This window comes from Dipodomys merriami, unplaced genomic scaffold, assembly GCF_024711535.1.
Source record: "Dipodomys merriami isolate MVZ:Mamm:240054 unplaced genomic scaffold, mDipMer1.0.p SCAF_10, whole genome shotgun sequence".
NCBI lineage: Eukaryota > Metazoa > Chordata > Mammalia > Rodentia > Heteromyidae > Dipodomys > Dipodomys merriami.
Genome location: NW_027202271.1, coordinates 9,335,316 through 9,359,532, shown reverse-complemented (window position 1 = coordinate 9,359,532; position 24,217 = coordinate 9,335,316). Strand labels below are relative to the sequence as shown.

The window sequence follows — 24,217 nt, the reverse complement described above, 5'->3', positions numbered from 1 at the left end:
GTGTGTGTGTGTGTGTGTGTGTGTGTGTGTGTGTGTTTCACTGAGGCTTGAACTCAGGGCCTTGCACTGTCCCTCAGATTTTTTGGCTCAAGGCTGGTACTCTATCACTTGACCCATACCTCTACTTCTGGCTTGTTGCTGTATATTGGAGATAAGAGTCCAATGGACTGGCAGAGGCTGGGGGCAGGAGGAATAAGGGAGGAAGGGGAGAACAATAAAGGAAGGGGTAACAATGCTCGATAAGAAATGTACTCGTATTTATAAGGTACCCTGTGATTTCTTGGTTGCTTTGTATATCCCTCACACCCGGGTAACCCCTGTTTTCACTGTATTTAATGGTATAATTGGGGGAGGGGAAGGGAAAAAATTGTTTAAATAGTGATACAAGTTAACCCGTTGCAATAATGAGATGTACAAGACGTTATGTCGAAAAAAGAACTTTACAATTTAGGCACAAGGGGGTGGGGGGAAGTGTAGTTGAGGAGGTGGGAGGAAAGGGATGGTAGGGGAAAAACAAAGGAGTAGGCAACAATGCTTGATAAGAAATGTACTCATTACCTTGCTCATGTAATTGTAACCCCTCTGTACAGCATCTTCACAACTAAAAAACTTTTTTGGTCTGTCGTGGGGCCTGAACTGTGGGCCTAGGCGCTGTCCCTCAGCTCTTCAGCTCAAAGCGAGCACTCTACCACTTCAGCCACAGCGCCACTTCCAGCTTTTTCTGCTTATGTGGTGCTGAGGAATCGAACCCAGGGCCTCATGCATGCCAGCCAAGCACTCTACCACTGAGCCACCTTCCCAGCCCTAAAATAAAATTTTTCAAAAAAGAGTCAAATGGACTTTCCTGCACAGGCTGTCTTCAAACTGTGATCCTCGAACTCAGGGCCTTGTATCAGCTTTTTCATTAAAGGCTGTCATTCTACCACACTTCCACTTCAGACTTTTTGGTGACCAATAGGAAATAACAATCTCATAGACTTGTCTGCTCAGGCTAGCTTTGAACCTAGATTCTCAGATCTCAGCCTCTTGAGTCTCTAGGTTTGAGGCATGAGCCACAGTGTCCAGCCTAGTACCTGGCTTTTAATAAAACATTTTTCACGTGAAATTTAGTTGCAATTTTGCCTCATGTGAATTTTCCTTAGTAGAAGAAGTATAACATGCAAAAGAATAGTTGAAGCATTTAGTTACAGCAATGCTATCACAAATTAAGAGTGGTAAAAAAAAAAAAAAAAAACAACTAGAAGATATCCTAAACAGGCCTTTAGAAATCAGGAAGCTCATGAACATATGACCATACAAAATGTGGCTCATCAAAATGAACTCCAAGATATGGAAACAGGAGGTTTGTGTCTTGTGTTTTGGTTTGGGGATTTTCATGTACTGTTTGTAGCTATTTCTTTTTTCTCTTCTTGTTGTTTTTTTTTCCTTTGGTTTATCCCCTGTTGTCAATGTTTTTGATTGTGGTACCCTTTGTCCTATATATAACTTTAATCTGATTTGAGGAAGGGAAGGGGAAATCTCAGAAATGCTGAGTCAAGGGACAAAGGGTAAACCAATGCAACGGCGATATTCACAGCACACTATGTTGGAAATGAACTTTACAGTTTGGCAATAAAAGAAAAAGGGAAAGAAAAAAAAAGGAATCAGAAAGCTCTGCTTGGAGAGGAGAATTTCAACAATTAGCAGTAGTTCATTCCATGGGCAATGGGTACTTACCAAACAAACGTTGATGGAACACAAATTTGCCAGCAATGAGTCCTATGAGAATGGCAAGAAGCCATAGGAGCACCTTGAGAATCCTCCAGGCAGTTCCTCTAGGGTATTTATTTGTTACGAAAGAAAAACAGTTCCCAACAACAATGACATTGGCTTCGGTTTGGCTGTGAGAAACAGGATCCTCTGCAAATATTAAGAAGTTGAAGAAGATCACCAAGTAAGCCACGATCATGCGAGACCAGGGATGCTGGAAATAGTAGCGGAAGTCTTTACCCATCCTTCACAACTTCAGTGCTGTAGTCTACCTGCAGGAGAAAGGATATCAAAGGTTACGCCAGGAAATGGAGCAGTCTCTCTCCTCCATCTGCCTGCTCAGATTCATAATCACTCCATAAGGAAATATCTGTAAAAGCCCGTGGTTGTCAGACACCGGTGGCTCATTCCTGTAAACCTAGCTACTCGGGAAACTGAGATCTGAAGATCGTGGTTCAAAACCAGCCCAGGCAGGAAAGTTGATGAAACTCTTATCTCCAATGAACCACCAAAAAAGCCAGAAGTGGAGCTATGTGGCTCACGTGGTAGAACACCAGCCTTGAGCAAAAGAGTTAAGGTATAGCATCTAGGTCCTGAGTTCATGCCCCAAGACCAGCACATAATTAATAATAATGACAACAACAAAATAATAATACCTGTTCTAATCTATGCCACCAAGTCGTCTGCGATTGAGGAAGGTTTAATATTGTCTCTGTCCTGCCCATCCAATCATGTGGGGATTTAGAAAAGAATAAAGCAGTAAGAGAAGCCAGGCATCTGTGGCTCACACTGGTAATCCTAGCTACTCAGGAGGCTGAGATCTGATGATCACAGTTTGAAGCCAGCCTGGGCAGGAAAGTCTGTGAGACTCTTATCTCCAATTAAATCACAGAAAAAGCCAGAAGTGTCACTGTGGCTCAAGTGGTAGAGCGCTAGCCTTGAGCATAAGGAGCTCAAGGACAGTGCCCAGGCCCAGAGTTCAAGCCGCAGGATTGGCAAAAAAAAAAAAAAAAAAAAAGCAGGGCTAGGAAGGTGGCTCAGTGGTAGAGTGCTTGGCTTGAGGCCCTGGGTTCAATTCCTCAGCACCACATAAGCAGAAAAAGCCAGAAGTGGCACTGTGACTCAAGTGGTAGAGCACTAGCCTTGAGCTAAAGAGCTGAGGGACAGAGCCCAGGCCCAGAGTTCAGGCCCCACAACCGGCAAAAAAACCACCAAAAAAACAGTAAGAGGACAGAGGAGGGGAGAACACCATCCAAAACTGGGTTGACTATGATGGCATGTAAGGAGGGGAAGAAAAGTATAAGACCAATGCAATGCTTTTGCTCTCTTAGATTCTCTCACAATCCCAATATTGAATTAGAAATTTCAAATGGGCCAGCTGCTGGTAACTCACACCTGTAATCCTAACTACTTAGGAAGCTGAGATCTGAGGATCCCCTGTTCAAAACCAGCTCAAGAAGGAAAGTCCAGGAGACTCTTCTCTCCAATGAACTAGCAAAAAACCCAGAAATAGATCTGTGGCTCATGTGCTAGAAGTGCCAGCCTTGAGTAAAGAAGCCACTTGAGACTTACAAGGTCCTGAGTTCTAGTCCTAGTATCGCCATAAAAATAAATACATAAGAATAAATAAATAAACAAATCCAAATGATAGAAAATTAAATTGAACACGTATTGACCACAATAAAATATCAACAGCAAATAAACATCCCTGTGAACCTATGTTCCTCCTTTTACATCTGTGATCACTTTCTTTGGTGCCTACACTTCCAAACCCTTTTTTTTTCCCCACAGGCCTTGACATACATACATATGTGTATGAACTTTTGTTAAATATTCAGTCCATTCTAACATGGAATACGTCTCATGGAATGGCTGGAAAGCTTTCTTCAGAAGAGACTGAGCAACTCTGCGTTAGGGCAATGAGGAAAAGAGGGGAAGATTTCACAGATCAAAGGTGATAAGTAAGCTTTTTCCGGAAAGGGTGGGGAAAAAAAGCCAGAATGTTCCATCTGGACAGTGGTAAGTAAGCACATTTCAAACACAGCAAACTGTGCCCCATGCCTGCAACAGCAAATCCCAACCTGAACAAAAATGCACGCTCGGGTCCAAAGTCTGCTCAGCCCCTCCCTCCTTTCTCTTGGGGATCGTCTGTGCAGAAAGCCCATAAACTCCACCACCCACATGCCAGACCTGCCTCCACCTCCCAGCCCCGATCCTACAGTTCATTTCTGAACTCAGCTCTCAGATTGAGCTACCTCTGTTTTAGTTTTTCAGTAATAATACCTGTTTAAGTGTGTGTGTGTGTGTGTGTTTGTGTGTGTGTGTGTGTGTGTGTGTGTGTGTGTGTGTGTGTGTGTGTGTGTGTAACAGCTCTGGGGCTTGAAGTCAAGGCTTCACCATCTCCATCTGCTTAAGGCTGGTGCTCTACCATTTGAGCCAACACCTTGAATTTTGGCTTTTTGCTGGTGAATTGGAGATAAACATCTCACAGACATGTGTTTGAGCTGCAAATCTCAGCTCTCGGCCTCCTAGGTAGCTAGAATGACAAGTTGTGAACCACCAATACCCAGTTCTGTTTGCATCTTGAACAAAAATCATAAAGGAAATCACTGGGCTGTCCTCGGCAAATTCATTTTTCTTCTTTCTCACTTTTTGTTTTAGAAGTCTCTAAAGCAATAGGGATGCTTGCAAAGCCCATAGCTCGTACTATACCAGGCCGTGTGCTGGATCTCTCCCGTCAACAGCTTTTAATTTTTTATTTTTTAGGTCCCTGGGGCTTGAGCTTAGGACCTGAACACAGTCCTTGAGCTTCTTTTGCTCAATGCTAGCACTCTACCACTTGAGTCACAGCACCACTTCTGGCTTTTTGGGTGGTTAATGAGAGTCTTACCAGCTTTCCTGCCCTGGCTGGTTTCTTGAATAGATAGGATGACAGGCTTGAGCCATTTGAGCCCTGTTAGTATACACTTCTATAGTCAAAAATAAGTAAGTAAATGAAGACTTCAGCCACATGCTGAAGTCTTTCATCCCTGCTACTCAAAAGGCTGAGATGTGGAAACCATGATTTGAAGCCAGGCTAGGCAAAAAGCCTAAAAGGCCAGAAGTGGAACTATGGCTCAAATGGTATAGTGCCAGCCTTGAGTGGAAAAAAAAAAAAAGGACAGTGCCCAGGTCCTGACCCCAGGACTGGCACTAAATCAATCAATCAAATAATTTAATTAATTAATTAACAAGTAAAAGAAAAGACTGCACAAATCCTGAACACTTTGGGGCTATTGATAAACATTTCACACCTGACAAAGTATGAAGGTTGCAACATAAACCTGATGTGCTTCTAAATCAATGGAAGACCTGAGCATATTCTCCACAGCTCAGAAATCCCAATCCAATACTCTTGGCTGATGAATGTCAATTAAATTTCCTATGTAAGTGAATGAAGTTCTGTTGTAACTAGTTAAGCAAAGCAATATCATCATGCAAAAGGCTTAGCAATAAAATCCAAACGAATACAATAGTTACTGTGGCTTGGGTTCCATAAACCTTCTTGGCAATTTCAAGTTCCTTATAAACTTTATCAACACTGAATTATCTCTTCCCCAAGAGCTGCAGCCCAGATTGTCTAGGTATGATAACTTTCACAAGTTTCTTACTCTTTGTTGTTGTTGGTCGTGTTGAACTCAAGGTGTGGGCACTATCCTTGAGCTTTTTCACTCAAGGCTAGTACTCTACCACTTTAAGCCACACAGCTCCACTTCCAGTTTCCTGGTGGTTAACGGGAAATAAGAGTCTCAGGAGCTGGGCATCAGTGTCTCATGCTTATAATCCTAGCTACTCAGGAGGCTGAGATCTGAGGATCACAGTTCAAAGCTAGCCCAGGCAAGAAACTCTGTGAGACTCTTATCTCCAATAAACCACTCAGAAAAGTGCAAGTGGCGCTCTGGCTCAAGTGGTAGAGTGCTAGCCTTGAGCTGAAGAGCTGAGGGATAGTGCCCAGGCTCAGCGTTCAAGCCCCATGACTGGCAAAAAAAAAAAAAAAAAAAAAAAAAAAAAAGAGTCTCATGAACTTTCCTGCCTGGACTGGCTTTGACAAGATTCATATTCTTTGTTTTTGCTTTTGGACATGAGGCTTATCACCCACTAAATTAAAAGAGACCTATATGTGTGGTTCTAATCCTAGGAACAGTCTAACTGGTAAAGACCTAAAAAGTAAAATAAAAATGTTATGTGTTTTCATAGTATTTAATGTGAAAGAATGCAGGAATGGCACTCATGTCTGCTCAGTTTCATGCAAGATCTCTGAAAGTGTCCAGAACCCACCATCACACAGAAATGTACAATGAACCTTAAGCCAGGCACTGGTAGCTCATGCCTGTAATCCTAGTCACTCTGAAAGCTAGGATCTGAGGATCACAATTTGACGCCAGCCTTGGGAAGACAAATCCATGAGGCTCTTCTCTCCAATTAACCCAGCAAAAAGCCAGAAGTTGAGATTGGGCTCACGTGGTAGAGCACCAGCCTTGAGCAGAAAAGGCCAATGGAAAGCTTAAGGACCTGAGTTCAAGTCCCAGTACCAGCACAGAGTGAGTGAATAAATAGATAGAATCTTGAAAAGAAGTTTTCCATACTCATTAGCACAGTTTATGAAGATACCATAATAGGTAACTAGGTTGCTTCTTGTACAAGTGAAGAATTCTGGTGTGGAGGCCATAACTCCCCTCTTGCTATAAACACACACACACACACACACACACACACACACACACACACACACACACACACACACACACACACACACACACACGATTGAAAAGATGGAACTCTGATGTTCTTGGCTTCTTTTCTTAACAAATGCTTTGTGACTAACTGACCAACACTTATTTTGTTGCTTTTTTTAACTGCAGATTCCTACCTTGTGGGCAATGTAATATCCACACACCCAAGTAAAATGAGAATGTTCAGAATGTTTTGGAGACAACTACATCTCTCCAGCCATTATATAATTTCAGGAGAAAGAATTGTAGCCTTGCACAACAAGCCTATGCCAGTCTATTAATTATATTGGATTTCCACAGGAAAATTATGCACGTGGCTGCCCATTCCTACATTACAGATCTGGCCAACAAAGCTACAAAGAAATTTCTGCCCATTTTGTTCTCATATCCAGCAAGTGAAAAAGTCAGAATTTGAATTCAGATCTATATCTAGTCCTCAGGCTTTATAAGATACCACACTATTAGAAGTGTTTCTTCAGGTAAGATACTTCCTGCATGCTTATATTTCATTACTTTTGTCTGTATCTATCATCTACTTATTTTCTGATGTCAGTACTAGAGTGTGAACTCAAAACCCTCATTCTTGTTTGGTTTTTTCAAGGCTGGTTCTCTAACACTTGAGCCACAACTCCACTTCTGGCATTTTGCTCCAGCTGGAGACAAGAGACTCATGGATTTGTCTGCCTGGGTTGGCTTCAAAGCATAATCTACAGATCTCACCTTCCTGAGGAGCAAAGATTACTGAGCCACCGGCGCCTCGCCACAGTTCATTATCTATTCTAACAACTCATGATTTAGGTACCAGAAGATCAATACAGGACCCTGATATTGACCACTTATCATTTTATTTTATGATACACACAAATATCACTTATTCTTCCTTTATACTCCAGAAGTTGAAGTGATCATTTGTAGGGAAAACCAAAAATTCAAACACTTAACCATCAGAATGAACTCTTTGCTTTCCCACTTGATAACTTTCATACCCAGGCTGTCAGAAGCTTGTTCTGTGGCCCTATTTCCAGTTCTTCAGATACACTGATATTACCCAGAGTACCACCACTGCTTCAACCTCTGTAATCCATATAAAGCATATTTATAATAGAGATGATTATTTGGAGCCAGGAGCCAGTCGCTCACACCTGTAATCCCAGCAACTGAGATCTGAGGATTGCAGTTCAAAGCCAGCATGGGCAGGAAAGTCTGTGAGATTCTTATCTCCAATTAACCACCAAAATTCCAGAAGCAGACTTATGGCTCAAGTGGTAGAGCCCTAGCCTTGAGTAAAAAGGTCAGGGACAGTGCCGAGGTCCTCAGTTCAAGCCCCAGGGCTGGCAGGCACAGACACACAGACACAGACACAGACACAGACACACACACACACACACACACACACACACACACACACACACACACACACTGATCATTTTTGACTCTCCTATCAATAATCTAGAATGGAAGTTTCCAAAAGAACAGTATTATACAAGGCACATAGTTTGCAAACCTTTTCATGTTTTTTTTAAAAAACATTCTACCTTGTGACTATAGCTGGCAATGTGCTTTTATATCAAAGTGAAATGATCTGCTTATATATTTACTATTTGATCATTAGCTGCTGGGAGAGATAATAAGGGGCTATTTACTGCCAGAGCATATCTAGGACAATGCTGGATTAATAACAGACAATCAAGATACATACTGGATGAACTGACTGGTACACTTAAGAGGAGAACCACCCCACCACCACCAGCCTCCTCATTGGTTAATGAGATAACAAAAATAAAAGCAACCTGATATTCAACTTGCATTAAGAGAAGAAAAAAGATGATTGGGACAGCCAGTCCCAAGTCTGCAATGATGACTCAGCCAATAGCAATGCTGGGCAAATAACAATTTACCCCATCCATCCTCTTCTCATTCTAGCAACAATCATCATCATCATCATCATTATTAAAAGCTAATATTTACTAGACACTAGACACTATATTAATGAGGTGTGTGTGTGTGTGTTTGTGTGTGTGTGTGTGTGTGTGTGTGTGTACTGGGACTTAAACTCAGCTTTGTGCTCTCATTTAGCTTCTTCACTAAAGACTCAAGACTAGCACTATACCACTGAAGCCACAGCTCCACTTTTGGCTTTCTGCTGGTTACTTGGAGATACGTGTCTCATGAATTTTTCTGCATAGGCTGGTTTTGAACCACCCTGTCAGCCCTCAGCCTCCTGAGTAGCTGAGATTATAGGCATGACCCACCAGCATCCAGCAAAATAAAACTCATTTCTCTTTTGGAGGTACTGGGATTTGAACTGAGGACCTCTTGCTTGCTAGTCAGGTGTTCTATCACGTGAGCCATACCCCCTGGCACTTGACTTATTATCATCTTGTCTCAGTGAACTACTATGTTCACTTTGTGATCTTTCAAGTCCATCTCACAGCATGTCATTTCCTCTCATTGGGGATATATTATTGGATATATCTCACCATCAGTATCTTAGAAGCCTACACGTTTTCACATGATGGCTGTGATGATGACATTGTGATCAACTGGCCTTTCATAATGGTTTCCAACTCTAGACAGATGAATATTGATCTAGATACTAAGGATGACACAAATTTAATAAGCCAGTATTTCAAAGAATTACAAAGGTGAAAGTGGGAGCAATATAAGGACCCGCCCATGAGCAAAAGGCACAGAAAAAGTCCTTGGGACCCATATAGGGCCCTATCAATGGTTGTATATGGCTAGAACACAGGCTGCCTAGAGGTAACTAATGAGAATTAAGGATAATCTGGAGACAATTAAAGTACTTTATACAAAAGTATTAGACTGTATTTCACTAAGTGGAGAACTGGAAAGCATAAAGGGATTCAGATCAGAAGAGAGATACGGTAATACATAAAGACTGTGAAGTCCAGGGCAGGTGTAGTGGCTTACAGCTGTAATCACAACTACTCAGAAGGCAGAGTTGAAGAGGACTGAAGTTCAAGGCCAGTGTAGGTAAAAAGCTGGAGAAACCCAATCTCAACCAATAAAGGCTGGGCCTCTGGTATACACCTGTCATCTTACCTATGCAGGATGCTTCAATAGGAAGATGGAGATTCAGGGAATCCTGGATAGAAATAGGAGATTCTATTCCAAAAATAATTAAAGTGGTTCAAATGGTAAAGTGTCTGTCTAGCAAGCACAAGGCAAAAGTCCAAACCCTACTACTACTAAACAGAAAAAAGGTAGGCTGGGTACCAGTGACTCATGCCTGTAATCCTGTCTACTCAGGAGAGGAGACTAAGACTTAGAGAATCTCATTTCCATGTGCACCTGGTCAGAAAAGTCTATTAGACTCCATCTTCCACAAGTCAGCTAAAAGCCAGACTGAGCCAGGTACCAGTGACTTATATCTATAGCTGCTCTAGAGGCTGAAATCTGAGGATCATGATTCAAAGCTAGTCCAAGCAGGTAAGTCCATGAGGTTCTTATCTACAATTACCACAAAAAAAACCCAGAAGCAGAAACGGGGCTCAAGTGCTAGAGTGCTAACTTCACATGGAAAACACCCAGGCCCTGAGTTCAAGCCCCAGGACTGGCAGAGAGAGAAAGAGAGAGAGAGAGACAGACAGACAGACAGACAGACAGACAGAGACAGAGAGACAGAGACAGAGAAACAGAGAGACAGAGACAGAGAGAGACAGAGACCAAGAGAGAAGGGAGGAGAAAGAGAGAAAGAACAAGAAGCAGTGATATCCAGATTTAATTTCATCATTTACCCCTTTGTTCAATATTTATCAACTGCCTTTTTTGCTAGGCAGTAGCCTAGCCGAGGTACTCATATATATTTGCTGATGGAGGAATAAGTAAAACAAACAGATATGTGGATGATGAGTCAGTTATAGACACACCTTAGATGAGAGAAAAACACTGAAGAGTCTCTTCCAGAAAGGGCAGATTGTAGATAACAAGATTACTAATAAATTCCTTGTTTCTATGCACAAAGAGTTCCTTTAAGAGGAATCAACCATTTAACCGACAAAAATCAAATACAGCCAGGTGCCAGTGGCTAATGCCTGTCATCCTATTGTACTCAGGAGGCTGAGAACTGAGGATCTCAGTTCAAAACCAGCCTAGGCAGGAAAGTCTATGAAACTCTTGTCTCCACTAAGCTACTAAAAAAGTGAGAAGTGGAGCTGAGGCTCAAGTGGTAGAACACTAGCCTTGAGCAAAAGCAGCTCAGGGACAGCACCCAGATCCTGAGTTCAAGCCCCAGAACTGGCACAAAAACATTAGAAAAAATTTCTTCATCAAAAAGAGTATTTTGGAAAATGAAGAAAATTAAAGCAAAAAAAAAATTAAACAGGATGTGTCAAGAGTGAGGGAAATTGGAGAAAGGCTCATTATAAAGGAATAGTTGAAAACAGACAGAAAAGAAGGGCAGAGTCAAGCAAATGTCTGGAGAAAAAATGATCTAGATAGTGAGGAAAATAAAATAAAGGTCAGGTGCTGGTGGTTCACCTCTATAATCCTAGGTACTCAGGAGGCTGAGGTCTGAGGATCACAGTTTGAAGCCAACCTGGGCAGACAAAACTATGAGACTCAAATACCTAAGGAACCTACAAAAAGTTGGAAGTGGAGATGTGGCTCAAGTAATAGTGTGTCAGCCTTGAGCAAAAAGCCAGATGAGACTGAATTCTTGAGTTCCAGTCCCAATACTGATACAAAATATAGAGAGAAAGCAAGCGAGAGAGAGAGAGAGAGAGAGAGAGAGAGAGAGAGAGAGAGAGAGAGAGAGAGAGAGAGAGAGAGAGAGAGAGAAGAAAGAAAAATAGAATAGATAGTACAACTGTTTCCTACTGTGTGAAGTATTATAAAACACCGAAGGGGGCTGGGAAGGTGGCTCAGTGGTAGAGCGCTTGCCTTGCATGCCTGAGGCCCTGGGTTCGATTCCTCAGCACCACATAAGAAAAAAGAAAAAAGCCGGAAGTGGCGCTGTGGCTCAAGTGGTAGAACGCTAGCCTTGAGCTGAAGAGCTGAGGAACAGCGCCCAGGCCCAGAGTTCAGGCCCACGACAAGACTAAAAAAAAACAAACAAACAAAAAAAAACACCGTAAGTTTCGTTGGGAAAGAAGGAAGGAGCAGCTGACCACTCCAATCTAATACCCATCAATAAATATTTTCTAATAGATGAATAAATGGATGTATGGGCCATGATTGGATAACAAACCAGTCTTAAGTGATAGAAAACCACTGAGATCCTATTCCAGAGAAAGTAGACTCCAAATAAAGGGGCATCCAAGTCTGTACAAGGAGTAGTGGTAGAAAAGCAGATTAACTAAATGCATACATATTTACCTGGACTAGCCCTGAGGTTAGGGTTAGCTTTAGTACATTATCTTGCTAAATAAAAATACAGACGTGAGATGACGGCATATTATCTTAGAGAACCAAGTACAAAATAGAGATAATCATAATTGAAGAAGTCAGAATGATTACTTCTAGTCTAATACAAAAGATCACACAGCCTTAGAAATAAAAAGCAACCTTTTAAATCAATCAATAGAATCACCTAAAGTAAGTGGCCTGGCCAAGCTACCAGAATAGCAACCATGGCCCCCTAGCTAATTTAGCAGATCCCATCGATAAATCATCCACTGGACTTCCTCTTGCTTCACATTGCTGCAACCTTTAAGTTGTTCTCTTTTCTTGTTTTGATCCTGCAGTCCTTGGAACCACAATCAAAACATGTTTTAAAAACAAAATCCAGTAGGTCCAGAGGCCCTGCAGACAATCACAGTTTTCTATTGAAGGGGCAGAATGTGTCCCTTGCTACAAGGCTGAAAAAATAAAAGCACAAATACATTATTTTTTAAAACACATAAAGCTCCCTTTCACTGGCATTTATATATAAGAGAATGGACTGCTAGGGTCATACTCCAAAGGCAACGCCAATAAAATAGCATTAAGTGAATGAAAGAAAATCCACTCATTTCTGAATGGTTAGCAGCTTAACCAAGCACACTGAGTAAGACAGACTAAAACTGGTTTCTGAACATAAAAAGTAGATGGAGAGGAGGAAGGAACAAATGCCTGAGTCAAGATGTTAAGAGCTGAAAGTGGAGCTGTGGCTTAAGCGGTAGAGCATGAGGCTTGAGTGAAAAAGGTAAAGGACAACAGCATTCAGGCTCTGAGTTCAAGCCCCAGGAACAACATAAGAAAGAGAAAGAAAATTAAGAATTCCTGATTGGTTTTAAGCTACAAAGGCTGGAAGAATAAAAACAAGTATATCCATTGTAAAATCAACACCTTATAACAACAACAAAAAAAAAGTCCTTCTGTTTATTTTGTGCCAGTACTGGGGTTTGAACCCTCAAACTCAAGCACTCACTTGGCTCAAGGCTAGCACTCTACCACACAAGCCACAACTCCACATCTGGCTTTTTGCTGATGACTTTGAGGTAAGAGACTCATCTGTCTTCTGAGACTGTCTTCCAACTGAGATCCTCAGATCTCAGCCTCTTGAGTAGCTAGGATTATAAAAGTAATCGTTTTTTCACGAGGGTTCCACTTCTATTCATATTCAATAAATTGAAAAAACTCATTTCTAAAGATCAAATCCTATAAGGCTTTCTAGAAATACCTCGTGGCCATCCAGACATCGCATCACTTATCATTAGAGAGGAGGGGAGGGACAGAAAGGCATGTATGTCCTTACTTGTCACCTACTTTTTATTCTTTGGTTTCTGAGGTTTACATCCATGCTTAAATACCAAAGGAGGCGCGTGGTGTTTACACCCAACACACACACACACACACACACACACACACACACACACACACACACACACATTCCATTGTTCCACAAAGGGTAGAAATGAGTAATTGCAGTCCAAAGTGACCACATGGGATCCAATACACTTTGTGCGCCTGTGGCATTTAAAATATCTTCACCTATCTATCTATCTATCTATCTATCTATCTATCTATCTATCTATCTATCATCTATCACCTATCTACCTATCTATCATATATCTACCTACCTACCTACCTACCTACCTACCTATCATCTATCTATCTATTTATCTATCTATCTCTATCTATCATCTATGTATCTATCTATCATCTATGTATCTATCATTTATCTATCATCTGTCTATCATCTATCTCTACCTATCTATCTATCTATCTATCTATCTATCTATCTATCTATCTATCAAACATAGTTTTATTTATAGTCCCAAACCATTTTATTTTCTAAAAGACACCCCGTAGAACTGCAACCTGTTCATTTTATTAACCAAACCCAAAGACCAAAACCCAAGGCTTTTGCCTCCGGGCTCCCAGGCTAGGAGTCAGTGAAGCAGAAGAAACTTCAAGGTCTGAGGCTGCACGCCGGTCTCGCCGCCCTGGAACCCCAGGAGTTTGCGGGATTCTCGGGAGTCTGGGGCGCCTGGCTTGGAGCCCCCCCTGGGGCTGGGCATCCGGATTCCCTCCCCACCCCCGGCCCCGCGACAACCCCCCCCCCCGCCCGCCCGCCCTTCGCTCTGATGCCCTCCCCGGGAAGGGAAGGAGGAAGGGCGCCTGGGGACCTGCGGAACGGGGTGGCCGGGCCGGGACTCCGCGTCCGCGGGAGGCAGCGGGACCGCGGGCGGCCGGGGCCGGCGGCGGCGATGGTGGTGGTGCGCGCGGGGCGCGGGGTCCGCGTACTCACCGCAGCGGGGGTGGCGCGCGCGGGCTGGGGGGGGAGGGAAGCGGGGGGCGCAGCCCGGGGCGCGCCGGCGGCCTGTCTGGGAGCCGGGGCCGGGCGGTGTCGCTGCCGCCGCTGCCTCTGCTGCTGTCACCGAGCTATAAATACCGGGTCGGCCCACGGCCGCCGCCTACGCCGGGCGCCCTCCGCGCCGGGTCCCGCCGCGCACCGCTCCCGCCCGCGGCCCCCCGGCGCAAGGGCGACAGCGGCGGCGGCGGCGCGCAGGTGACCGCGCGCCCCAGCGGCGCGGCAGCCTCCGCAGCTGGAGGCCTGGCCTCCCCGAGCGCCCGCGGATGCCCGGGCCCACGGCCCGCCTCTGCAGAGCCGCAGCTGCAGGCCCCGGGCGACTTGGGTTACCGGGGCCGGGGGAGGGGAGGGGGAGGGCCCCGAGAGCCGGGGTCTCAGCCCGGGGTCCTGGCCTCCTGCGCAGTCTGCAGAGTTCAGCCCGCGGGGAGCCTGGGAGTTACCCCCCCCCCCCCCAGCCCAGGGTCCTCAGAGAGCTGCAAACTTTCTACTGCAGCCTCTTAGGGGGGTCACCGGGCATCTTCCCCGCCCTGGGGTCCCAAGGATGGGGGACCGGGGAGGGGAGGGGTGGGCAGAGAGGCAGCTCGCTGGAGGAGTCTTATACTTACTTTCAAGCTTGTCCGCCTGTCTGTCTGTCTGCCTCTCTCTCGCTCCCTTTCTCTCTCTCTCTCTCTCTCTCACACACACACACACCTATACAAGCACAGTCACACAAGCACGTTCAAAAACATACAGGAGTACAGAACACCTGGAGTCACAGAATTATGCAGATGTGATGTCTGTGTAAACACAGACACCACAAGCCCTGAATCGTTAACCCTTTTAAAGCCCAGAAGGCATATAATTCTGTAGTGCTGACAGGATTCTCTCCAGCCCCCCAAGGCAAAACTTGTGACTGCTGTTTGATGAATTCCTTTCTTCCTGATCTGACTTCATTGCTGTCATATATATATAATTGCATTATAGCATACTATATACTATATATATTGTATATATAATTGTGTAAACAATATGTAATATATAGACAATTGTCTATATGCGTGGATACATATTGTATATAATTGTATATAATATAGTATAATATGCAATAAATAGTATGTATTGTATATATGTGTATGTAGTATATGCAATTGTATGTGTAATTATATAATATAATCATGTATATAATTATATATACACTTATATATAATTGTGCATAATAGATAAATATATACATAGTATAATCTTATTATATGTACAATTGTATATATTATATAGATAATTGAATTATGTGTGTATATATGATGTATATTTAATGATCTATACAAAAGATATTGGTATACATAATATATTGTTTATATAATATGTAATTATATAATTATGTCTGTTGCTCCAACAGCAACTGCTACATCCATAGCAGTTGCTTGCAATGTGCTGAAAACAGCTGTCTGCCATGTTGATGCTTCATGGATAGTCTGTGCTCCTGGGAATGATAATTAGTTTGTCTGATGAAATGGCAAATAGAGTAATTGAGTAATTCTTACAGGCCAACAGTGGCAAACTTAGAAATGAGTTGAATCCTAGTGCCAAAGGCTCACATCTGTAATCCTAGTTTCTGAAGAGACTGAGATCTGAGGACTGAGGTTCACAACCAACCCAGACAGAAAGGTCCATGAGACTCTTATGTCCACTTAACCAGGAAAAAGTTGGAAATGGAGCTGTGGCTCAAGCAATGAAGCACCAGTCTTGAGAGAAAAAGCAAAGCAAGCGTATGAGACCCTGAGTACAAATCCCAGTACCAGCACCAAAAGAAAGGGAGAAAGAAAGGAAGGAAGGAAGGAGGGAAGGAAGGAAGGAAGGAAGGAAGGAAGGAAGGAAGGAAGGAAGGAAGGGGGGAAGACTTGAGATGTAACAGGGAGCTAAAGTGTCTGCAGATCTTGAGATGGGGTGAAGAGGACCAGTGCCAAGTTTGCAATGTAGCAAGCCTGCACAGCAGAGTCACTGCCAAACAGCAAACCACTTCACCATCTCTCTAGCTTTTGAGGATGACTACATATATCTACCTAGTAGTCATAGTTTGTAATCATTTTATGGAACCCTTAGATTACCTTTTGTGATGCTTCATAAGGTTTTCCAGAAATAAGTTGTTACCTATGCTGGCACTTTGTACATTTTACTTACTGGCTTATGCTGGTACTTTGTACATTTTACACTTACGTTGCACTGCTGTTGTTGTTGTTTGGGGAGAGCTTGCTTTTTGTTCTTTTTTTTTTTTTAATTTCTTGTGCCTGTACTGGAGCTTGAACTCTATGCCTCATACTTTTAACATAGCTTTTTCCACTCAAGGCTAGCATTCTACCACTTAAGCCACAGCTCCACTTCCAGCTTTTTTGGTAGTTCATTGCATATAAGAGTTTCATGGACTTTCCTGCCCAGGGTGGCTTTAAACTGTGATCCTCAGATCTCAGCCTCCTGAATAGCTAGGATTATTCTGTATCCTAAAAAGAAAAAAAAACCACACAAGACCAATATGCATGTCAGTGATTTGTAGAAACTACAGTGATGACCAAATTGTATCCTAAATGACCTTTTTAAAGCAAGAGGAAAATATAGCAGGAAGCATCTGTCCCCTCTCCTCAGTTCAACATAGGGACACTTCAGTCAATGATTTGATGGACTCCAAGCAAATCTATCTTTAACCTCCAATAAGTCAATTGTGATGATGCTAATTGCACACTCTGAATAAACAGCATAATTTCTTTCTTGGCAAAGAGGCAAGAATAGAAATTTGAACATGATCCATAATTAACTTGTGATACATAAAGGGTCATGATTTTTTTTTTTTGGGTCAGTCATGGGGCTTGAACTCTTGGCCTAGGCTAGACGCTGTCCCTGAGCTCTTCAGCTCAAGGCCCTCTACTAAGTGAGCCACAGTGCCACTTTGGTTTTCTGGTGGTTAATTGGAGAGAAGAGTCTCACGGGGACTTTCCTGCCTGGGCTGGCTTTGAAGCGTGATGCTCAGATCTCAGCCTTCTGAGTAGCTAGGATTACAGGTGTGAGCCACCAGCGCCCTGCTAGGGTCTTGAGCTTTATAGCAGGAATGTTCCTTCACAGGCCTCCCTTCAAAGATCCATTTTCATTGAGTCTCATGTACTCTGCTGTATTTTAAGCCCTCTGTCCTGAATTGTGCTTGTGAAAAGATTCTTGGCACATATCAACTCCTTGGAAAACAAGAGCCTGCACTGTGGAATTCTTCGTCTGCCAAATAGTAAACAGATGATATTTATGAAATTACTTTCTGTGTACATGAGTACTCTGTGCTTCAAATATTGTTAGAGGTATTAAAATTTGGTCTGGTACATATTAGGTTATCCATACATGAGGGCTAGAAGGATAGTTCAGAGGTAGAGTACTTGCCTGCCAAGCACAAGGCCCTGGGTTCAAACCTCATCACTGCAAATTGTCCATAAATCGTATTTATTGTTATGATCAATATTAGTCATCTCCTCCCTTCTCTTTCTCTCTCTCTTTTCCTCTCCCTGTATGTGTATACCAGGGCTTGAACTCAGGGCCTAGGTGATCTACTTGAACCACAGCTCTACTTTTGACTTTTTGGTAGTTCACTGGAGATAAACGTTTTCCAGATTTTTCTGCCTGGGCAGGCTTCAAACCATGATCCTCAGATAGCAGTCTCTTGAGCAGCAAAGATGACAGGCATGAGAAGCTAATGCCCAAAGAGCCCTTCCTTTTCTGATATACTCTATGTCCCACTGTTTCTTTAAAGAACCATTTCACACTTTGGTGGTAGGGCACCAGCCTTGAGTATGAAAAAAACAAAGCTAAGGAACAGCATCCAGACCCTGATTTTAAGCCCTAGTACTGGCACCAAAAGAAATGCAGCAATCCTTTGAAAGGGAGTCCTCCCTTCATGACACAGAGAGGTAATTCTGCTGACTGTTCCCATCAGGTCCTTTTCCCTCCTCTTCTAGAACGTTCTCTTTTGCCTCTTTGGCCCTAAGAGCCAACTGGTGCTGGCCTTCCCAGCTGAGGTGCTTGCCTGGAATGAACTCATCCATAGAAAGAGGACTGCTATTTTGTATGTGTGCAGATCCTAAGCCAATTGGAGTTAAAAGTCTCATGGACTTCTCTGCCTTGGCTGGCTTTGAACTGGAACCTCAGATCTCAGCCTCCTGAGTGGCTAGGATTACAGACATGAGCTACCTGTACCCAGTGCCCAGCATCTCCCTTTTTTCCTTTCTTTCCTTTTAGGATTATAAGTGGAGCCACAGGCTCTTTTGATTCTGTGAAGTCAGGAGCACTTGAAAGCCAGTAGATTTTTATGTTCTTTCAAATTAAATTTATATTCGATTTTGGGCTAAATCTTATTAAGCTTGTCTGTGTGAGGGCTGTTGGAAACAAATTTATACAGAAAACAGACCATTTATTTTAGAAGAAACCAAACTAGGAGGAAAGGGAAGGTTAGCTCAAAACTTCCCTCATACCATTTAAAAGCAGCAGTCCTAAGTGGGGCCCTGGTGGCTCATGCCTGTAATCCTAGCTACTGAGGAAGCTGAGATCTGAGGATCTTGACTGAAAGCCAGCCAGGGCTGTAAGACTCTTACCTCCAGTTAACCATCAAAAAGCCAGAAGGGGAGTGGTGGCTCAAGTTGTAGAGTACTAGCCTTGAGCAAAAGAGCTCATGGACCCTGAGTTCAAGCTCCAGAAATGACACAAAACAAAGATATCTTGGTGTATCCATTAATGATTGATTTGTTCAAGGACTATTCTAGATATAGGCAGATGCAGAAAAGATCAACAGAGACAAAAATCTCAGTACCACGTGACTCCACTGGGATGGTGACACAGCCCCAAGTTAGACTTACAGAGAAAACAGAAGCTTTGTGTGCATCTCTATTATTCTCTGTGCCCTAACCCTTGGTAACTCACTTCATCATTTGGACCTTTCTCCATTTCTGGCTTCTTGGTGGTTAATTGGAGGTAAGATTCTCCTGGACTTCCCTGCCTGCGCAGGCTTTGAACCACAATCTCAGCCTCTTGAGTAGCAAGAATCACAGACATGAGCCAGTGGTGCCTGGCAAGGCTTTACTTTCTAAGGAAATTGGAAGAGACAATCTCTAAATTCCCTTCTGCCTCTTACACACTATTGTTTCAGGGTAGCAGCAAGTTAATTAAAAATAGCTAAGAAGACATTTTAAATATGAGTCTAGACAACCACACATAGCCCTGGAATCATAAGTAGAAGACAGTAGCAGAGATTAGGGGTCCCTGTATGGATGGTCTCCCTCTGGAAATAAGATGCCATCAGGTATTTTCAAGCAGAAGTCTTGGCTGACAATGACAGGCTTGGGGAACAGACCTAGCCTCAGGGGACATGCCAAAAACTACATCAAGGATCCAAGAAAAGATGGAATTAATTCGTGCAAAAAAATGCAATGCGTGGCCCACTGCAAACCTCAATAAAAAAGCAGTTGTGGGTACTGGTTTGTTAGAAAGTCAAAGTAGACGCGACAAGGCTTGGAGATGAAAGCAGCTACTCCGCTGTTGTTACATACTGAGTTCCCTGAGTGCACCCAGCAAAACTCAAGCGCAGAATTGCCTTGAGCAACTCAGATGATGACACATTTCAGTAAAACAGAATGGAAAGCCTGGGTTTGGGCTTTGAAGGAAAGGATAAATTTGGATGCAGACAATAGTAAGTTCAAGGCAGATAGATAGGGTGATTTCCAGCAGGCAATTGGATATATAGAACTGTAACTCAGGCAAAGCAACCAGGGCTAAAATAAGAGATGTGCCAGCCAACCGCATTCATTATGAGTCAGTGTTTCTCCAAGTGTGGTCTCCACACCATCTGTGTTACAGTAAACTAAGGTGGTGTTTAGGAGGAAAATTCCAGAATCCCACCTACTGAATCACGAACCCTTCAGGCAAAATTCAGTCATCTTTATTTTAATGACAGGGTGATTTCTATGCACATTAAAATTGGAGACTCATGTTGGATGCTGGTGGCTCATGCCTGGAATCCTAGCTGCTCAGGAGGCTGAGATCTGAGGATCATGAAGAAAAGCCAGCCCAGCACAAAAAAAAAGCCTGTGAGACTCTTAATCTAATTAACTGGCAAGAAGCCAGAAATGGAGCTGTGGTTCAAGTGGTAGAGCACCAGCCTGGAGCAAAAAGGCTAAGGGAGAGCACAAGGCTGCAAGTTCAAACTTTATTAGTCTGGCACATACACACAAAATGAATGAATGAATGATAGGATGAATGACTAAATAAATAAGTTGGAGATTCATAGGTAGAAAGAATTATGGGTGTTCCCTGCTCCAGGTAAAATCTGTGACTTAGATAGACACAACCTTCAGCAAGGGGAATTTGAGAAGTTTGCCTCCCCTCAAATCATGATTTTCTTTGCGCCTTTTCTGTTTCTCTTCCAAAACAAACATTAGTAATGGATGCACTCTTCTTTTTTGTTTGCTTGTTTCATTTTTGGTTCTTTGTCTTGTTTTGTGCTGGTACTGTACTGGGATTTGAATTCAGGGCTTAGGCTTTTGTGCTGAAGACTAGTGTTCTACTACATGAGCTACACCTCTACTTCTGGCTTTTAGTCTCATAGACTTTCCTGCCCTGGTTGGCTTTAAAACTTGATCCTCAGATCTCAGCCTCCTGAGTAGCTAGGATTACAGATGTGAGCCACAGGCTTTACATCATTCTTTTTGAAAATAATAAGTGCTAGACTTTTACAGATAATTTTTGTTATTTTTGTGATATGTATATTAACCTAAGCAATTCATCACTTAAAATAAATAAGTTGGTACAAAAAGTTTCTTTCTAAGCCAGGCGCTGGTGACTCACACCTGTAATCCTAGCTACTCAGGAGGCTGAGATCTGAGGATCACGGTTCAAAGCCAGCCCGGGCAGGAAAGTCCATGAGTCTCTTATCTCCAATAAAACCACTGGAAAACCAGAAGTGGTGCTGTGGCTCAAGTGGTAGAGTGCTTGCCTTGAGCTGAAAAGCTAAGAGATAGCACCCAAGTCGAGTTCAAGCCCCACGACTGACAAAAAAAAAGTTTCTTTCTAAAATTATCATTTGAACTAACAAGGGAAATACTTCATAATTCTCTATCGGCACCTGAAATTTTCTTGAGAATCTTACTCATACAATTTCAGTCTCTGTATTTGAAGACGATTTTCAAAATTACTTGGTGTCAGTGGCTCATTCCTGTAACCCTCGCTACTCAGACGGATGAGATCTAAGGATTGAGGTTCAAAGCCAGCCAGGGCAGAAAAATCTGAGAGTCTTACCTCCAATTAACCAGCAAAAAGCCTGAAGTGGAAGTGCTGCTAAAGGAGCAGAATTGTGTTCTTGAGTTGAAAGAGCTAAGCAAGAACTTGATGCCCTGAGTTCCATCCCCAGCACCTGCCAAGACAGTTACAAGTTGGCATTTCTCTCATCTTTACCTTAAGTCAATATGAGAACAATGAAAAGAAGCTAGAGTTGGAGTCTGACATGGATCCAAATCTTACTTTGCTACACATGCTGTGAATCTGGCCATGTTTTACCTCTGAAACAGATAGTCTTGTCTAAAATTTTGGGCTGCTAATATATATTGTATGAACCATAAGAAGGATGAAATGAAATAGTATTAAGCAAACATCTAGTATATTCCAGCACATCTTCTATTGCCTTCCTAATAAATCTTTAAGTTTTCTTTCAGTGAAGAACTGGCCTAATATGAATACTTAGCAAATTTTAATGGAAAAATACCAGATCTTCTGCATCATGACTTTTATTTAATTTCTCTCTATCTCTGTGTCTGTCTTCTGTCCCTTTCTCTCTCTTCCTCTCTCTGTCTCTGTCTCTGTCTCTCTCTGTCTCTGTCTCTCTCTGTCTCTGTCTCTCTCTGTCTCTGTCTCTCTGTGTGTGTGTGTGTGTGTATGTGTGTGTGTGTGTGTGTCTCCTCTCTCCTTTTGTGAGATAGCGTCTTATTCTGTAGCTTGTGGACTCTACTTAAAATCTTTTTCACGTGTGTGCCAGTACAAGGGCTTGTACTCAGAGCTTCTTGCTTAATTTTTTTCCACTCACGTCTAGTGTCTTACCTCTTGAGTCACACTTCCACTTTCTGTAAAGATAAGATAAAGATAAGAATATCACAGATGTTTTTTCTCCCTGGGCTGGCTTTGAACTACTAACGTCAGATCTAAGCCTCCCAAGTAGCTAGGATTCCAGATGTGAGCCACTGGTGCCTGGCTAAGTTTAGGTTATTTTTCTATATCAAAGGGACCAGATTCAACACTTCCATGGAGTTCATCATCAGCCGACAGTAGAACTACATGCTTTAAGGACATGTAATCCATTTAGTCACCCAGCAGTCAGAATAATACAGGAAATCAATGCTGTTGGCTAACCCATAACCCTTCTGAAATATCATAAGGGGAAACACAATACTGCCAGAGAAACAAGATCGGAAAGTTCATCTTACAGTGGAGATAGTCACTGATCAAGCTTTAGAACTGAAAATCCGAAAAACCTACAATAAATACCCAGACTCAGATACAGGTTAAGGCTTGTATTCTTTATTCCCTCTCTTTAAGAAGCAAGAAAGCACGTGAAAGCTTGTCATAGAGTGTCTATAAGACTTCACAGAAAGTGGATTATTAGGTCTAAAGTCAAACAATTCCCCAACCCATACATATTTAGTGACTTTGTAATCTGAATGTAAGTTTGCTCATGTTCCTCCTGTCATTCTGTCTTTACTTTCTGGCTCATCCCACCTTCCTAATTTATAGAGCACATTACAGAGAATTATAGAAAATACATTTGTCTGGCTAGAGCAATGAGGTGCTCTGAGTCACTTCCATTTGAAAGAACAAATGTTGAGGTGGAAACAAAAAGTTAGGTTTGGTAGCTCATGCCTGTAATCCCAGTTACTCAGGAGGCTGAAATCTGAATATCTCAGTTCAAAGTCAGCCCTGGCAGGAAGTCCATGAGACTCTTGTTCCTAGTAGCCCCCTCCCAAACCTCTCCCACCTCTAAAAAAAGAAACAGAAAGTTAGAAACAAAACATGAAGATAGGTGATTTCCCTAAAATGTCATTGATATCATAATTTCTATTTCTTACTCGATTAAACTGCTGGGATTAAGAAGACATACACAATGTAAAAGAAAGAAAATAGACAAAGGGAAGCGGGGATGAGGCTACGGTTACAGAATCCTCATAAATGTGTTTTAAAAGCTCATTCCCCGGCCCAGGAAATGAGAAAGCTTTCCACACTTAGATGTATGTACTTTCAATTTCCCACAGGAAATTTTAATACTCACTTAGACACTTAGGACTAATCATACATAAATGGGTAGAAATGAAAAGCTAGTTACATAACTTTACCTGCAAATTTTAAAGTGTGCACAGCAGAGGTGGGGTGAGGGGAAATTCAAAGTCCTTTAAAAAAAATAATACTCTGAATGTTCACTTTACATCAGAAAGCCATCCTTGAACTAAACACTGGTGACTCATGACTGTAATCCTAGTGACTCAGGAGGCTGAGATCTTGAGTATCACAGTTCAAAGCCAGGCCTGGCAGGAAAGTCCATGAGACTCTTGTCTCCAGTTACTCCCCCCCAAACCTTCCCTCCCCCTAAAAAGGAAACAAAGTTTAAAACATAATATGAAGATAGGTGATTCCCCTAAAGGATCACTGATACTGCAATTTCTATTCCTTACTCCATTAAACTGCTAGGATTAAGAAAACATACAAAATTTGAAAGAAAGAAAATAGAAAAAGGAAAGTGGGAATGAGGGTATGGTTCTAAATTCCTTATAAATGTGTTTTTAAAAGCTCATTTATTTCCCAGAAAATGGAATGCAAAAGCTATCAGCACTTACATTTATGTACTTCCAATTTCCCACAGGAAATTTTAATATTCATTCACTCAGACACTTTGGGCTAA

At 42.5% G+C, this 24,217-nt stretch overlaps 1 protein-coding gene across 3 annotated transcripts in view; it reads right to left on the bottom strand.

The window, feature by feature from the left end:
- Positions 1-14,923, bottom strand: part of Tmem117 (transmembrane protein 117) — a 376,216-nt gene extending 361,293 nt beyond the window's left edge. For 2 of the 3 annotated variants that reach the window (XM_070039317.1, XM_070039328.1), the window contains exons 1-2: positions 14,886-14,923; positions 1,717-2,021 (exon numbers count right to left, since the gene is read on the bottom strand). In XM_070039317.1, coding sequence (XP_069895418.1) covers positions 1,717-1,993 — 277 coding nt within the window. In that variant the 5' untranslated portion in view covers positions 1,994-2,021; positions 14,886-14,923. Of the gene's footprint in view, positions 1-1,716; positions 2,022-14,217; positions 14,283-14,885 lie in introns of those variants that run through there. The other variant, XM_070039323.1, reaches the window with a different exon arrangement.
- Between the last annotated feature and the right edge of the window lie 9,294 nt (positions 14,924-24,217).